The following is an 18,167-nucleotide window of genomic DNA, read 5'->3' as shown; positions in this document are numbered from 1 at the left end:
TTCACCTAAAAATGGAAATTCTGTCATAGAATGTTAATTTTTGGATAATCTGCTCTTTTTAAAAACCGTAATACAGTAACAGTCTTAAACATGACCTGGGCATCTATTAGTCTTATTCTTTGTGGTGTTCTCATTCTGCCAAACCTCAGACTTTAAATGAAAAATTGCACTTTTATAATGCCCGGCACTGTATAATGATTTTTGGTCATAATAAATAGACAAAATGTATGTAGATGACTATATTATGTGTCTGAAAATTCAGTGTTTGAACAAAATATAAATATTTCCTTAATACAATTAATTAAAAAATTTTGTATAATTTGTCAATGTTCTAGTTTTCAATATTCACACACTGTAAGAATGTAGTATTCTGTTTTTTCACATATAATTATGTCTGTGAAAATATTTCTTCTAGACACAAATAAAATGTTACTTATCAACATTTTTTGACTGTTTATAAGACCGTTTATGTCTTATGTGATAGCCTAGAAGTTAGAGGGATAGTTCACAAAATAAATAGATAAATACATAAAAATTCCAAATCATCATTCATTCACTCACCATCGAGATTTTTTTTTAAAAACCTGTATAACTGTCTTTCTTCTGTGGAACACAAAAGAAGATATAAGAACATAAGAATGTTTTGGTTACTACTGATTTCCATTGTATAGATGAAAAACAAAACCACAGACTTTTCTCAAAATATCTTTTTTAAGTTCCACAGAGGGAAAAAAAGGTCAGAGATTTGTAGAGACATCAAGGTGAGAAAATGATGACAGAATTTTCATTTTGGAGTGAACTATCTCTTCGAAGTCCTCTAGCTGTTTTACATTAAAAGGGTTCAAAATACTAGATGTGTTAGATCAAATATTTGATCATGAATGTGCAAAATTGTCTGCTAATGAGAAATGTCTGGCTTTTAATGTCAAATATAAATAACGCACTGGCGCCCTCTATGGACTGAAACTAGGAAACAATTTAGTTTTGCTATACCCAACCAGACCCTCAACCAACAGACGGACCCCAAGTATTAAAAAAGCTGTAAATGAACTAATAACAATGGATCCTTACTTAGACAGTTAAAAGAAAGTTAATAGTTATTTAGAAAATACACATGGCTAAAATGTCCAGTACTAAAATTGAGTAGAGTTTGAAGTTGCTAATTCTAGTTTTACTACTAACTTTAAAATGGTTTTGAGAAATATATATTTTTAAACAGTTAGCCATTATGAGACGTTTTATAATAGTGAGAGTATCATAACCATAGACTGTATAAAAACAGATCATAACATGCAACAGTTCTCCCAGCGAACCGCGCCCACTGAACTCCAGACTCCTCCTCCGGTGTGACTGTACGTGCCCTGCGTCTTTGCGCTCCTCTCTTTCCCCTACACACCAGATACATCCAGACCACAGACATGGCTACATAAGGGTGCACATGGCGGCTTGCAGCCATGAACCAAAAAACAACTCACCAAAAACTACAGATGCATCTCCGATTTGACTGATTTTCGATTGATCAACTTCCACATCCGCCGCAATATTCTTCAGTCCGGTTTTCAGCATTCGGGAGAGGCTGCTTGCTTGCAACTCTCTCTCACTCTGTCTCCATTTCCTCCACAGACAATTTTACGTTCTTGCTCAACTCGAAATAACAGTAGATATCATATTGTACAACAACAGTCATGGGTGTGCAGGGTTTCCAGGAATACATAGAGAAGCACTGCCCCAATGCCGTGGTGCCGGTGGAGCTCCAGAAACTCGCCCGCGGGAGTTTGGTCGGCGGCGGCCGGCAGAGACCCCCCCAAACTCCGCTCCGGCTTCTAGTGGACGCCGAGAACTGCCTGCACCGGCTCTACGGCGGCTTCTACACCGACTGGGTGAGCGGGGGCCAGTGGAACCACATGCTCGGATACCTCGCCGCCCTCGCCAAAGCCTGTTTCAACGGTAACATCGAGCTGCTAGTGTGCTTCAATGGCGCCCTGGAGAAAGGCCGTCTCCACGAGTGGGTCAAGCGACAGGTGAACGAGAGGCAGACCGCCCAGCAGATCGTCAGCCACGTCCAGAACAAGGGTACCCCGCCGCCCAAGGTCTGGTTCCTGCCCCCGGTGTGTATGGCCCACTGCATCCGCCTGGCGCTCCTCAGGTTCCACATCGGGGTGAGTAGCGACAGATGCTCGCTGTGTTTTTGACATGCAGCCATTAGCTTAGCAGAAGCAGACCCAGATCAAGTGAAGTGCTCGTCTTACAAGACAGTAGGTTGTCAGCTAGCAGGTGGCCTAGACGGCTTTCTTGTTGTGTATCTAGACAAACAAAACAGCTTAAGATGGTTTGCTGGTCTTAGTTGGTTGGTTTAAGCTAGTCTCACAGCCTGACCAAGCTGAAAAATTCCCCAAACCCATCTGAAACAAGTAGTTAGACCAGACTAGCAAATCAAAGCTGTCTGTGAAACTGTTTTCTTTAGATTTGAATCATGACCTAGCCTGGTTTTCTTGTAGCATTATTCATGTAAACAGACATGTTAAAACCAAGATCAGCAGCTGGTTTAAGCTGGTCTCACAGCCTGGCCAAGCTGAAAAGTTCCCAAAACCAATCTGAAACCAGCCAGTAGACCAAACTTGGCTGTTAGTGTAATTGCATTATTCATATGTAAACCAGTGTAGGTCTTAAATCATAATACATGTTAAAACCAAGATTAGCAGCTGGTTTGTTTTTCCCTGACTGAGCGACTGAAACTGCCCAATACCTCTCTAGAACCAACATACAGACCAGCAAATCAGCTCAGATTTTTTAAAGCAGGGATCCAATTTTTTGGTACATAAATGCTTGGGGTGGGTGTGCAGAGGAAGACAGATCTTGGGCATAAATCTATACGACATGCTGCTGGTATCTGATCAGATCTCATTTCCACAGGCATTTGGGGAACAGAGATGTCAGCAGTACAGGATGTAACTGTCGTGTTAGTATATGAGATGGTGTTTTAGAAATTTGTTTAAAAGCCAAATCCAAAACTGTGCCTGTCTTTTAATGTCAAATATTTTAATGCACCTAACAGTGCATGCAAATCTAAAAATACTTAACATTTTTACACCTTTATTTTACAATGATATTTCAGCAGAATCAATCAAATTAACTGATTAAAAGTAAGCACAAGTGAATAAATACAAAAAGACAACATTTAAAAATCAAGCAATGCAGTTTTAAGTAATTATTGTATAAATAATAACAAAAAAAATTAAAATATTTTTTCTTGGATCTTCAACAATAATTAAAGGTGCAATGTCTGTCTACACATTAATAACCTTATACAGTAACAACCAAATACAAACCTCTCAGAATAGAATAAAAACATGCATTTATGTATGACTGCTGAAATGAAGCCATGTAGTAGTAGGTTGTGCTGGCAAAAGGAAGCGCTACCTCTGTCTGCTCTGCTGTGATTGGCTGATGTCTCACACTCTTGTGACACAAGAATAGTAAGCACTGCTCTGTGATTGGCTGCATGCTCCTTGCGTCACTTCTGCTGAGATTTAGCAGCCGTACAGTCTGTGACTAAGTTTATTGGCCCTGTTTTGAGCAGAGAGACACATGACTTATGAGATTCTTGCCCATGAATGCTTTTATTTGCATTTATTTGTTTAGTTCATTTTTCAGAGGACTTTTAGCATAAGTATTGTATGGATTATTGATATTTATGCAGGCATGGAAAATTATACTACTAGGATTTTTTTCTACTTATCTCCTATACTCATAAACATTGGATCAATTGAGAATCTATGAAATGTGGGGCAGAATATGAATGCAATATGATTGATTTAAAAATGAATTTGTTTACAAGTCAAGCCTTGTTTCCTATCAGTTAAAGCCCAGTGAACATCCACTTGCTCAATGTATAGTTTTAAAAAGAATCATCTCTTCATTGATTCGTTCAAATTGTGCTAATCAATTAAAGCATTTGACAGAGAAACCATTATATGATACAATTAGAAATAACATTTCCCAGACTAATCGTGCCTCACATCTTTTCATGGAAATCTTTGAAAGCCTGCAGTATAATAGTCAATCTCATCAATGTAAATTTGTTTTTCTAATGAGCCTTCCTGTAATTTGCTTCCTCACTCAGGTTGTCCAGACCATCGAGGATCATCACCAGGAAGTGATTGCCTTATTTAGAGAAAATGGGTTCCATGGCCTGGTTGCCTATGATTCTGATTACGCCCTGTGCAACATCCCGTACTACTTCAGTGCCCATGCTCTCAAACTCAGCCGCAACGGCAAAAGCCTCACCACCAGCCAATACCTGATGCACGAAGTTGCCAAGCAACTTAATCTCAATCCAAATCGTTTTGTCATTTTTGCTTCACTTTTAGGTAGGTTTGTAGGATTGCCTGTCAGTTTTCAAGTCAAAAGGACATCTGCATTGGCCCTATTTGCCTAATGCATGTTCTTAGTCATATTGTGAATGATTCAGCTGTGCATGTTTTTCTGAAGACAAAATAGTGTGTCTTTATCCTATGCAAAGTTTGGGGTCAATACGTTAAGAAATTAATAGTTTTATTCAGCAGGGTTGTTCTAAGTTGATTGAAAGTGTTACGTACATAGTTACAAAAAGATTCAAAAATTTAAAAAAATCACTGTTTCCCAAAAATACTAAGCAATGCGATTGTTTTCAACATGAATAATAGGGAATGTTTCTTGAGCAGCAAACTTATTCAAACGATTTCAGAAGGATCATGTGACACTGACAACTGGAATAATTTCAGCTTTGCCATTGCAGGAGTAAATGAAAAAAAAAAAAAAACTTATTTTAAAATGTAATAATATTTATTACATTTTAAAATAATTTGAATTATTTATGCATTTATTTTTGGATCAAATAAATGCAGCCTTGGTGAGAATAAGAGACCTATTTCAAAAACATTAATAAATCTAACTGACCCCAAACTTTGTGCATGTAAGATAAGGCAAGTAAAATGATGTGCAAGCCATTTGTGAATGGATTTTTATTGACTATATTAATTTGTATTTTTTTATTTTAAGGCAATTATAATTAATTCTAATGAAATTCAAACTTTCTTGACTGTCTTTATTTACTAATGCAGTAGAAGAATGGCTCAAATGTTATCAATAGTGTCACAAATCATTACATTTCATGGCTGATAAATGTTTTCCAGCTGCAATAATGACGTTTACAAGTTAGTACTTCTGCAATACATGCTTAAATAACTAAATTCTATTTTTATAGGGAATCACATACTGCCTGATGAAGACTTGGCTGCCTTTCACTGGAGTTTACTTGGGCCTGAGCACCCTTTAGCATCCTTGAAGGTAAAGCCACTTATTAAAAAAAAAAAATATATATAGAATATATAATACCTAGCACTGAATAGCCAAATAGCTATTTAAGAACGTTTTGCAAACATGCATCCAGTCTTGCTCCATTCTGGTATTCCAGTTGAATATTATTTTTTACTTGTAAATGCGTCACACAGTGGAAATAAATGTGTTGTGTGTAATAATTCATGTTTAAATGGTTCAAAAATAAGACTTCAGTTCTCATTAGATTCCCACAGTTACAAGCCGTTGTGACCAGTTTCCTTGACAACCAGATTGAAATGAGGTCTTGCAAATAACTTATCAGGACCATGCAAAATCACTTCAGCATTGTCCTCAACGTGTACCCTTTTGGTTTTAAATACTTGGTCTTTGAATTTCGGCCAAACAGTTGAGCACTGCGATTATAAAGGAAAGAGTTGAGCTGAGGAATGGCTACATGCGTAACCTTCTGTTATCTTCTCTTAGTGTCGGTGTTGCTTGACAGATGGCTTTATTGATTTACTGTGAGCGAGACGGCTATACTCGACTTTAACACCTGACTTACAGTTCTATGCGTGCTTCTTTACTTTTTGTTGCTATCACTCTGTTCATTTTAGCATATGTCTGTGTTTGTGTCTATAGTTGGCAATTACTTGTATAAAAAGCCTCTAAGTGGCAGTTTATGATATGCATTGTCAATTAAGCAGATAAACCTAATGTGTGTTTTTGTAAATTTGTCGGACTGTACCCAGTCAGATATGTACTCCTATGATGCCCATCACATTTTAAGCAGAAGGAGCTTTTGCTGGGAGTGTGATGGGTTGTTTTCTCTGACGCAGGTCCGTGCCCACCAACTCGTTCTTCCTCCATGTGATGTTGTCATAAGAGCCGTGGCAGACTATGTCCGCAACCTACAAGATGTCCATGACCTGGAAGCTATTGCTAAAGACATATTCAAGCACTCCCAGGTAAGATAACACACCACTGTAGCACATTTAACAGGATACATCACCCCAAAACGGAAAATTCTGTCATCAATTACTCAACCCCATGTAGGACTGCATAATTAATCTATCTATATATATATATATAAGGGATGTGCAAGAGTACTCGGCCGTGACAGCGATAATCGATCATGAAAACGATTTTCGTGGAAGAATTTTTTTTTTTCTGATTGGTTAGAGCAGCACTTTGGGCGGCACCCTGAGCTCTGATTGTTTAGCTTGCTACAGCATGCATTCCAAAGTATAGATGTGAGAAGAGAGAGAAGCATGGCTTCGAAGTCACGTAGTGATGTCTAGGTTAGCTGCATGCATATCAAGTATGATATGATACTAAAAACACATCTGTTCCACCTTTATTTGACCCTCTAAGTCTAGCACTTTCTATTCTATTTTAATTCTACTTTATATATAATTATCTTCCTTTTTTTTTTCAAACCACAAAACAAACAAAAAACCCACTAGCTTTCTATTTTTTCTATTGTGTGTGCGTGTATATGTGTGTGTACTTGGGCCTGAGCACCCTTTAGCATCCTTGAAGGTAAAGCCACTTATTAAAAAAAAAATATATATATAGAATATATAATACCTAGCACTGAATAGCCAAATAGCTATTTAAGAACGTTTTGCAAACATGCATCCAGTCTTGCTCCATTCTGGTATTCCAGTTGAATATTCTTAAGGGGGTCTGAATACTTTCCGTACCCACTGTGTGTATATATATATATATATAATTATATATACTGTATATATTACACACCTTGCTACGTGTACTGCGTTAGGTTAACCGAGACTTGTCATTTGCACTTATATATTGTTGCTCTTTTGTTAGTTTTGACTATTTTTATTGTCCTCATTTGTAAGTCGCTTTGGATTAAAGCATCTGCTAAATGACTAAATGTAATATCTGATTAATCTAATATAGGATGTTTTGGGATATTAGCATTTATTAACATGGTGAATGCGCTGCATAGTACCAGTTTAGTTTCATGCTCAAATGCAATGCCTGATATTGACTGAGTTATTTGAGACAGTCATTTTGCTTTTAGATGTTTCTTTTAAAAAAATACTTATGTTATAATAATGCAGCAGTGCTTTTGTGGTCATATTTAATCAACAGTAAGCATACTTAAATTTCAGTTGTTTTTGTACTTCGTATGGCTTCGAAAACACACAGGCAATTTCAAGAATCACTTGATAGTGTAGATGAAAATATAGCACAAATCTGCCATAAACATAGCATTATAATGAGAACTTTATAGAGTATGAAATCTATAATAAATTCCTTGCCTGTGTTTCAGCGCGCTGTTATGAAAGCGCTCACTCTCTCTCTCTTGCTGTAGCGCGTAACTTAAAATTCACTGGCATTTCAAAAACATAGCATTATAATTAGAACTTTATAGAATGTGAAATCTATAGTAAATTCTATCTGCTTTCCTTGCAGCGCGCTGCCATGAAAGTGCATCATGGAGGGAGCTCTCTCTCTCTCTCTCTCTCTCTCTCTCTCTCTCTCTCTCTCTCTCGTACCTGAAAGTTCACTGGCATTTGCATCTTTTTGTGCAGATACAAGTTGTAATGTTACATCTATGTTAGGTATCTAAGTTATCTGATTAATATCATAGGATGTGTCATAGAACATGCTTCAGTTTATTGGCATAAAGTCACTCTTGAGCTTCTCCTCAGGCAGCTGTTCCTTTTTAGATGCTTCTTTTTTAATAACATTGCTGCATCATAATCATAATCTAACAGTGTTCTAATCATGTGTTCATGTTTTTATAGACAAGTTTTCATGTCATATTTTTATTTTCATTATGATGGGCAATTTCTCATTTCGATCATCAATAATTTCAAAAACGAGCACTCAGGGGAGATATATAATGAAAATATCTGAATTTTCATGTTGAGATTAATTGATAATGCTTTTATCACAGTATACGGTATTATCATGATATTGAAATTTAGTTGCAAAAAAGTGTTGTCATAATACAGTATAACAGGTTTAATAACCTTTTTCTTATGACAAAAATAACTGAACATTTAAATACAATAAAGCAATACTCAAAAAAATTTATAAAGTTAAAAATTTTACACAGATTAAAGTGCAAAATAATTATAAAGACCAATAGGTATCACTTTACAATAAGACCTCATTAGTTAACCTTAGTTAATGCATTAACATTCACAATGAGCAATAGCTACATTTGCTACAGACGTTATTAATCTTTGTTAAAAAAATACAACCCTTAGTTCATGTTAGCTCATTAAATAACACGGTTGCAACGTTTGATTTTAACAATGTTTTATTAAATATTGGAATTACCTAAGATTAATGAATGTTTAGAAGAATTTTTCATTGGCAGTTTGTTAACTAATGAATTAACTAATGTTAACTAATGAAGCCCTAATGTAAAGTTTGACCAAACAATAAAGAATCAAAACACTTTCAAACAATATCTAGGGCATGTTTGAAAATAAATAGCCTATTAAGTCTAAATATTTACATATTTGGCACTGTGATGAACACCATAGTCAATACAAAAATCTGAATGGGTATTTAAATCATTTAAACACTTTCCGAAACAGAAAGCTGTTTTGTTTACGGGATTTCTGGGGTAACAGCTGCATTATGTTTAGCGACATCTGCTGTCAGAGAGTGAATGTGATTTCATCCAGAGCATCTCTCACGCGTTCCGCCATGCGCTTCTCATCCGTGTTTGTTTACATCAGAGTGCGCACGTGTCTTGACGCAGCATACAGCGATGTTGTGCATTGTGACCAGTTGATGGGGAAAGTATTCTTAAAGAAAGTGCATTCAAAATTCTGAATAATTTATTCTAAATAATTATTCTCGATATTTTGAAGTGCTCACGATAACAATATCGTGCATATTCATTATCGAGTGTCACAGCAAAGGGTCTGAATACTTAGGACCATGTGATATTTCAGTTTTTCTTTTTTAATAAATCTGCAAAAATGTCAACAATTCTGTGTTTTTCTGTCAATATGGGGTGCTGTGTGTACATTGAGGAAAAAAAATGAACTTAAATGATTTTAGCAAATGGCTGCAATATAACAAACAGTGAAAAATTTAAGGGGGTCTGAATACTTTCCGTACCCACTGTATATATATATATACACACACACACACACACACAAATAGTGCTGTGTGTTTCAGAGTGAAGCACAGCACTGTGTTTTGTTAAATACAAGCAGCTCATGAGCCAGTGTTTTCAGCGTCTCCAAATGCAACCATCATCCCAAACTTTTAATTAGAAGCACTTAAAAACTGTTGTGAGTAGGGGTGCTCCGATTGATCGGCTACCGATCACTATCGGCTGATGATCGCTTTGGGATGTTTGATCGGTGGTTTGGCATGACATGCAGTGGCACCGTCTGCAGTTTCTCTCCGGCGCGGGTAAAATAATTATAATGCTGAAGGTGAGGTACAATTAATATTCCATCATTAAATAACTTTTAAAGTAATTTGAAAACTTTCTGTGAGACATAATTTCACAAACAGCGTGAGTGAATCACCGCGTGCGCTCTCTCTCAAAATGCGTAAATGACTTCAAATCACATCGCGTCTGCACTTTAAGCTAGCTGCACGCTGCTGAGTTGACACAGGAATTGTCACTTGCACTATCGAGGCAGTGTCGTATCGTTACTAAAGTTTATTAATTGCATTTTTTTTTTAATTCTTGCCAGTGTTTAAACCATTCAGCGCTCTCCTGGAGACTGAGCGCTCATGCACACTTTAAGTGCACACACACAATGCAGGTTCACACATACTCCGTTTGCAGTGTGTATGTAGTGTGTATTTTTCCACACTCATGTTAACGGATTACTAAAGCGTTCACACTGCACACAGTTGCACACCGGTGTAGTGCCAAAATTTGCTCCCTGCCAGGTTATGCACCCCCTAGTATTGGTAGGTTTAGGAGTAGGTTTGGGGGAGGGGTTAGGATTAGGGGTGGGGTTGGGTTGGGATTAGGCAATCAAGTAGCGACTTTAACGAGGGGGTGCATAATCTGGCAGGGGTGCAGAATTCGGCAGTGCGTTCCTAGAGCGGTGCGTCTGCAGCAGTGCAGAGATCGTTTCTGCACCGAGTTTGCTGCGCTGCAAGTGCTGAATTAAAGTGACGGTGCGTTTCCACTGGCACGTAGCGAGCGTTTTCAATTAATTCCTATGGAAGTTGAGCGTAAACGCTTGCGCGGTACATTATGGGATTGAAAGCGGCGCAGAGAAAGTGTTGAGAGTGGCCGAGAGCAACAAAAATTTTGGGCATTCCTCGAAAAACGCAGGGCGACAACCAATCGCTGTGAAAAGATGATGAAATGCAAACAGGGTGTAAACATTGTTTTCAGAGGTGTGCTCTGCACTAAATTTGACACGCCCCAAAGCAGTGGCGTTGTAGCGTTGCCAGCGGCTGAGCGCAGATTTGATGCTGTAGTGGAAACGCACCGTAACAACGCGTTGTTTGCGGTAAATATGAACATGGATTGACACGAAAATTTAATAATTATACCATAAATGCATAGAATTAAAGTCTACTGTGTTTCACAGTCATCACATAGGCTATGGCTTTTTGGCTAGGCTTAAAGAAAAAGAGCACTTTTAGATAAGGCAATAATAGATGGCACTTGTGGAGGTAGGAAAAAGTTCTTTATGAACCGCAGGATTGCTTGTAATAAAGAAATAAATGCAAAAGAAAAGGCAGTAGAGCTGACTGTTTCTGTCAATGGTAAGTTTTAATTTAGAATGTTTGTGAATGTAAGAAAAGTAGTTTCAATGTTTTGCCACTTGCTTGAGCAACTTTATGTATAAATCTAGAAGTAAATGCAAAAGTAAAAAGCATTGAATAATGTGTTTCTTATATTTATTGCATTTAAACACGTCTATGAAAGATTGTATTACTTTGTGTGTAAAAAAAAGAAAAAAAGAATCATAATGCTGAAAAAGCATGTTCAGTAACAGTGTTTGGATTTGAAATCAAAATTCATGGATCAGAGTAGTGGACTCACAAAGCGCAGTGAGCACCTGCTGCTTCTGCACCGCTTATGTACTGCACACGGACTGCATACGCATGTGAACCTTGTGTAACACTGCCTCGCATACAGCTCACGAAATCAGGCTTGTGCTGTGTGTAAGCTATTGTGCAACAATTGCAAGATTGTAAAAACAAAAATGCACTGCATGATCAAACATTTAGGTGAGATAAATATATATTTTTGAAAAATGTCTAAAAAATGCCCCCCTCCAAATTAAAAAAGTGAGTCACCTCAGAGGGGAATTAATTTTCAAAAATGAAATTCAGGCCCTGAATAAATGTCTAAAAATCTTGATTGGATCATCACTATAAACAATTCCACATGATAAAAAGAAGGCTTTAAAAAAAAATCGGTATCGGTGATCGTATCGGCAGATACTGCTTTCTGTTATCAGTGATCGGTGATCGCCCTCAAAAATCCTGATCAGAGAACCCCTAGTTGTCAGCTAAAGAGATGCTTTAGGGTACCATAAATATTAGTGTTGTAATTTTACAGTTGTACTGTAAAATAAAATGTTAGTTTTTTTTTTTTTTTTTACATTTGTCTTAAATATCAATATAATAAAATTTCTTATTTTGTATACTATTATTATTTTGTTATTATTATTTATTTTGCAATTATATTGCTCTATAACTGCAACATTTTGGGCCAGATTGTGCAGCTCTATGAACAAGCAAAGCAAACATGGAGCTTTAAAATATAAAAAAAAAATATATATATATATATATATATATATATTAAACCACAGTCACAAATTTTAATTGAAAAAAATAATTTCTTTTTTTTCTTTCAAAAATCTATTTTTCCCCAAATTGTGCAGCCCTACCTTCATGTCATCATTTTCATGACTTTCTTTTTCTTGTACAGGACGCAATAGAAGAATGATTCAGTTATTTTGTCCAAACAATAAAAGTCAATGGGGTTCAAAACAACAAATTGGACACCATTGACTTTTAGTGTATGGGCAAAATACACTTTTGTGTTCCACAAAATAAAGTCATATACATTTAGATCAACATTTGGGTGAGTAAAGGATGACAAAATGTTCATTTTTGGGGGAGGAACTATAAACTACCAAGAATTGTGGACAATATGTGCTAATTCTGTGGCTTTGCATTCTAGTCTCGAACTGATGACAAAGTTGTCCGTTTCAAAAAAGCAGTGGAGTATTACGTCACCGCCAGCAAGCCCCCTCACTTTCCCCCTTATTTAGGTAAGATTGTCAATGTTTTTCCCTCTCTGACAGAATGACATCCGTTCCTGTTGGTTCATCCTGGTTAAATTCTTGGAGCAGGACAAGTGTACTAATGCTCGTCTGGTGTTGTGTTTTCCTGTCTGTGTTTGAGGCCAGGTTTTAGAGGCATGCTCTGTCTCTTTCTTAAACGTCTCTCGGTCTCAGCCCTCACAGTAATGTGGGAAATTTTTCCACTTGCCTCAGACCTTGTGTGCACTTGGAATGGCCTTTGTGCATACAAATGGACTTCTTTAGAAAGGACTCTCACTCAGAGAGCTGAAAACTTTCAACAGGTTCATTGAAAGGGTGTCAGTTGAACATTATGGGATGAGAGAATAGTTAAATTCGGCATCTTCCAATCAGTGAGAGCATGTTTGACAAATTATAGTGGTTGTCTTGTAGAACTATAATAGTCTTTAATCAAATTCAGACAGACTGACATTTTGCATGATTTTAAATGTTCTGGTGTTGTTAGAATGGTATGAATGCGGGCTGTTTCTCATATACCTCACTGCGTCTCTGTGCCTACACACATTTTGAATGCATCAAGGTCAGTTTCCAAGGTGGGTGGACATGCGGTATAACGAGAATCTCAGTTAGGGCTTTTTTAGCAATAAAAAATATATATCTTGTCTGGGAATGGTTGTTTTTCTTTCCAAGTTTCTCTACATTATTTTCAGTTTCAGATTGAACCAGATTCTTTTTTACATTTGTATGCCCACAGTTAGACCAAATCAGATGGGATTGCCAGCAGCACCGCAGATGCTTAACATTCCAGGCAAACCTGGGGTGAGTACCATTTCACCATTATGGTCCATCCTGAATGACTCGCGCTTACCCATCAGACTGACACATACATGTATCTGTTCATTCTCCCAGGTCCAGCATGGCTATTCCGGCCCTCCGTTTGCCGAGCCTGTCCATGAGGCGGACCCGTCAGCTAAAGGGCTCCTAGAACAGAACAGCTACAGCAACATTCCTAATGATGGGAAGCAGCACACGCCGCTCTACGAGAGGTTGTCCCCCATCAACCCATCTCACGGCGGCAACTCCAACCACACAGACCCAGCCTTCTTCATCACCTCGTCCACATCCTCGTCCTCCGAGAATGAAGAAAACACAGGCTCCACTGCCAAGTGAGTAACCGAGAACAAGGGAATGTATGTGGGATATGTTGTCTTTCCAAAAAGGCTTTCTTCTAGTCATAAATTTAACCCAGGTTTTGTGTGTACAGAGTTTTGTGGGTAGAGTTATTGTTTTGATGCTTACTGCCACTGGTTTTTGCTGCAGAAAGTGTTGTTTGCTGTACTGACTGAGATGTTCTACAAGGTCATAAATACATTTATAAAAGTTTGCCTAACCAATCTTTGCAGACATATACATTAAACTCTGATGCATATTTTTCATATTAGTTAGGGATGTACAATAAATAAAATATATGGATAAACATATTAAATTGATCAAGTAAAGACGTTTACATCACAAAAGATTTGTTTAAAATAAATACTGTTCATTTGAACTTTCTATTCATCAAACAATCCTGAGAAACCTATCATGGTTTTTACAAAAATATTGAGCAGCACGATTGTTTTCAATATTGATAATAAGAAATGTTTCTTAAACACAAAATCAGCATGTTAGAATGATTTCTGAAGGATCATGTGACACTGAAGACTGGAGTAATGGCTGCTGAAAATCCAGCTATGCCATCACAGGAATAAAATGTGTAAAATATTATTTTAAATTGTAATAATATTAATCACGCTGTGAAGTGAAACGTCACCAGGCCGTTGGCGCTCTCTGCAGGTATTTGTTATAATGCATAATGTACTTAAGTTGGTTATGTTCATATTATGTATAGGCAGGGGTGCACATAAGTTTACCAGCCTGGTTCTCATATGAGAACCTGGAGATTTGGTTTGGTCCTCACACTGCATATACTGTTACCCATTAAATATAACTATTGTTTTAAAAAAATTAATAAGACTGATAATAATATTGCACTTTATTTATTTAGTTTTATTTAAATAAAATTAATAAACTAAATAATAAAGTGTGTTAATACTGTTATATTTTAAAATTAAAGGGAAGTATTAAATACAATTACTTTATAGTAAACTTAAAAATAAAATGTTCATATTTACTCATTTTTTTGTAATTTTCATCTTTGAACTTAAAATCAGCAGGCTTTTATTTTGGTGGGTTGCCGGCAAAGTAAGTATATGCACTTCCAGGTTTGGAGCTGCCGATTGAAGAACGTCAGTGAATGAAATGTCACAGTTTTGCATTGTACTTTGAAAAAACGGCAGCGGATAGCTTAGATTTATGCTTTCAGTTTTAATAGAAATCTTATACAGTACAGCTTGTCGATCTAAAATAGTGATTGTATATTAACAGCTGTCAATCATGTCGATACACAAATGCGCTGTCAGAACTTATTTACACAGCGCATTTTTTGTTTTGGTCGTGCATGCAGACCTGCAGACCACTTATGCTCATAATTTTACAAGTGTATGATATAGCTGTCATTCTTCAGGTCAACCATATATTCATGAAAAAAAATCAGTTTGAATAAGGAAAGCGATAACTTTGCCATAGTATCCTTTCAAATGTTAAAGTTGCCACAGTCATTGCATGTTTGCATGTGCTGCCCCCCTGCCCCGCCCCCCGGAAAAAAGTTCAGGCTCAGGGTTTTTTTTTTGTTGCTTTAACCCCTGTAATCTGTTATTGGGCAAAATATGGAAATATGGGTTATTGGTCTTTGGCTGAATTTTAATATTGGTGCATCCATTTCATTCTGAAATGTAGCCACGTAAGTGACCATAAGGGATGGGACAAACAGAGAACCCAGATGGACAACATCCCAGAAGGAGACCATGGGGACCAAAATAAAGTGGGTCGACTTTTTAGCTCGGCGTTAAAATATTATATGCTTGTTAAAAGATAACTTGATAGACAAGCTTGATACAATAATGTTATATCCATTTGAATTCTTTCATTTCTCTTTCAGTCTGATCCTTCTGTGACCTCTCCTGTAAACCAAGGCCCAGAGGAGAAAGGTCACGTAGGGGTCAATGCCCAAATTCCATCCCTCCTTTCTATGCCAACAAGAAATCACATGGATATTACCACTCCCCCTTTACCAGTGGTGGCACCAGAGGTGCTACGAGTCGCTGAGCACAGACATAAAAAGGGCCTCATGTACCCATATATTTACCATGTGCTTACCAAGGTCAGCTTTTAGTTACTAGCAACTCAGCTGTAACTTTGCAACTACTCCTTGTTAAACTGTTATGGTTGACAATGTTTGATGGTTATTTTTTGCAGGGTGAGATTAAGTTATCTGTCACCATAGAGGATGATTTATGTGGAGAATGATGCATGAGGAGTGTCCAGAGAATACCCACAAACCCACATTCCCGTTCACATCAAGGCATATGTGACTAAACATCATGAACAAAAAATATTCGCAAAAAGTTGAGCGCAAAACTACTCGAACAGAATCTGCCGACAAATTTGTCGTTCTCTAAAAAAAAGAATAATAATACCTACATTTTGTCAAATGAACATGAAACATGAAAATTCTAAATATCTGTGTGACGAGAGGGGCGGGGCCGAGAGCCGTGGGAACTGAGCGAGGCCGGTGGAGTAATTGCGAATGCGCGACACCTGCGCCACTCACCGGTCTCGAGTCTCACGGAGGAGCTCCGGAAGGATACAAAGGAGGAGTGATGACAGGGAAAGACGAGAGAAAATCCAGGCCTGGTCCTCTCGCTCCGTTCCCACGGCTCTCGGCCCCGCCCCTCTCGTCACAATCTGCAAACAGTTGTTAGTATGCAAAGCTATTTGGCCAGTATGATAACGGTAACGAAAGTAAAGTTTACTATAATCAGAATGACTTTATATAATTGTTTTAAGTTTGGATACCTGAATACATTTGTTGGTATCCAAACTAAAAATGTTTTTAGCCTCTATATACCTTTATGAAGATTTTCATTTAAAATATGAAATTAAATTATTAAATAAATATTCTGTTAAGGAGTTAATAGATAAAATATTAGTTTTAAAGCTTGCGTATGGTGTTTCACATTCAGATTTGGTGTGAATGGCCTACATTTCTTTCCAGTTTATTTAACAATCTGGTAAAGATGTTTGCATTTTAATGTATTTAAAGCAATAAGCCTCTTGTTTCAAAAAGTGGGGTTTTAGGTATTTTTCTGGATACTTCTTACTTTGTAAGAACGCTTGCCAGGCTGATTGGCCTTAATGCTTTGTAAAAGCATGTTTTCATCTGATAGTCGGCTTTGCGGGAAAAGACATGGCATTTGAGTAACCCGAGTGCTAGGAATGTAGTCTTTTTGTGTAGATGGTTTACTTAGCTATCTGAGTGGCTTTTTTCTGCTCATTTCAGTCAGTGTGGCAGTGAGCTCATAAAAACATGTAAACCATCCACACAGCAGGCTGTGCTGTGCTGTGTCGTGGCTGTCCGTGTCTGTCAGTTCTGTCGTTTGCTTTGCTGCTGCCATTGCTGGTTGCTCTCAATGGCTGAATTGGCTGGAGTGGTTCGTGCATTAGTCTACATGTTTGGATAGATTTGTTCATGCTTGCTTTGTGCTTTGGCTGAGGGGGAAGGGGTTGTAATCTACTGGGTGGTTTAACATGTAGCTGCTTATTTAACCGTAAGAGCTTTGTTTGACTGTCACTGCATCTGTTGCCCCCAGATTGATAACCTGGATCCACGCGGCGTTCAGCTGGCTGCTCTTTTTATGAGCGGCGTGGATATGGCGCTGTTTGCCAATGACGTGTGTGGGCAGCCCATTCCCTGGGAACACTGCTGTCCGTGGATGTATTTTGACGGCAAGCTGCTACAGAGTAAACTCATCCGGGCCAGCAGGGACAAGGCCCCACTTATTGACCTCTGCGATGGTCAGGTACAATCGGCACAGCACCACTGCGTTTATTTATGTGCATAAGAGTCTCAAAGCCATTACAGAATGATTTAACACCGACCTCAAACTGACACACCAGATTGAAGTACTACAGCAGAAAAGATTGATAATAGAACTGTGTGATAGGGATGGATTGAAACCAATTATGGCTTCAGTACACTACTAGCCTCTGGTCCTTTTTTTTGTTTTTTGAGATTGAGACCAATTTTGGCTTCGGTACACTAGCAGACGTTGGTACTTCATTATTGATACTGATACCTGAGGCAACAAATAAACAATCTTGGGTGGCTGAAGAAATTCAAGCAGGGCTGTCAATAGATTTAGTAATTCCAGGTCAATAATAATGATTATTATTATTTTTTTTTTTTTATGGTAACATTTTCATGCATTTAGTGTCTTTTTAAAGGGTAAAAGCAAACTCTGTAAATTTTGTTTTTGGCAAATCATATTACTACTACTATTACTAGTACTGTTCAAATGTTTAAGGTCAAGAAATGAATACTTTTACTCAGCAAGGACACATTAAATTAATCAAAAGTGACAGTAAAGATTTAATTTATAAAATGTATAATGTATTTTGTATATATATATATATATATATATATATATATATAATTAT

At 37.4% G+C, this 18,167-nt stretch overlaps 1 protein-coding gene across 1 annotated transcript in view; it reads left to right on the top strand.

The window, feature by feature from the left end:
• Nucleotides 1-1,319: 1,319 nt before the first annotated feature.
• Nucleotides 1,320-18,167, top strand: part of LOC107581418 (constitutive coactivator of PPAR-gamma-like protein 1) — a 24,482-nt gene continuing 7,634 nt past the window's right edge. The window contains exons 1-11 of the mRNA XM_016266979.1: nucleotides 1,320-2,159; nucleotides 4,124-4,370; nucleotides 5,246-5,328; nucleotides 6,156-6,284; nucleotides 12,488-12,578; nucleotides 13,324-13,388; nucleotides 13,479-13,735; nucleotides 15,408-15,492; nucleotides 15,610-15,831; nucleotides 15,927-15,966; nucleotides 17,286-17,530. Coding sequence (XP_016122465.1) covers nucleotides 1,686-2,159; nucleotides 4,124-4,370; nucleotides 5,246-5,328; nucleotides 6,156-6,284; nucleotides 12,488-12,578; nucleotides 13,324-13,388; nucleotides 13,479-13,735; nucleotides 15,408-15,492; nucleotides 15,610-15,831; nucleotides 15,927-15,966; nucleotides 17,286-17,530 — 1,938 coding nt within the window. The 5' untranslated portion in view covers nucleotides 1,320-1,685. The remainder of the gene's footprint in view (nucleotides 2,160-4,123; nucleotides 4,371-5,245; nucleotides 5,329-6,155; nucleotides 6,285-12,487; nucleotides 12,579-13,323; nucleotides 13,389-13,478; nucleotides 13,736-15,407; nucleotides 15,493-15,609; nucleotides 15,832-15,926; nucleotides 15,967-17,285; nucleotides 17,531-18,167) is intronic.

This window comes from Sinocyclocheilus grahami, unplaced genomic scaffold, assembly GCF_001515645.1.
Source record: "Sinocyclocheilus grahami isolate Dianchi unplaced genomic scaffold, SAMN03320097.WGS_v1.1 scaffold3.1, whole genome shotgun sequence".
NCBI lineage: Eukaryota > Metazoa > Chordata > Actinopteri > Cypriniformes > Cyprinidae > Sinocyclocheilus > Sinocyclocheilus grahami.
This window is presented reverse-complemented; position numbering and strand designations above follow the sequence as displayed.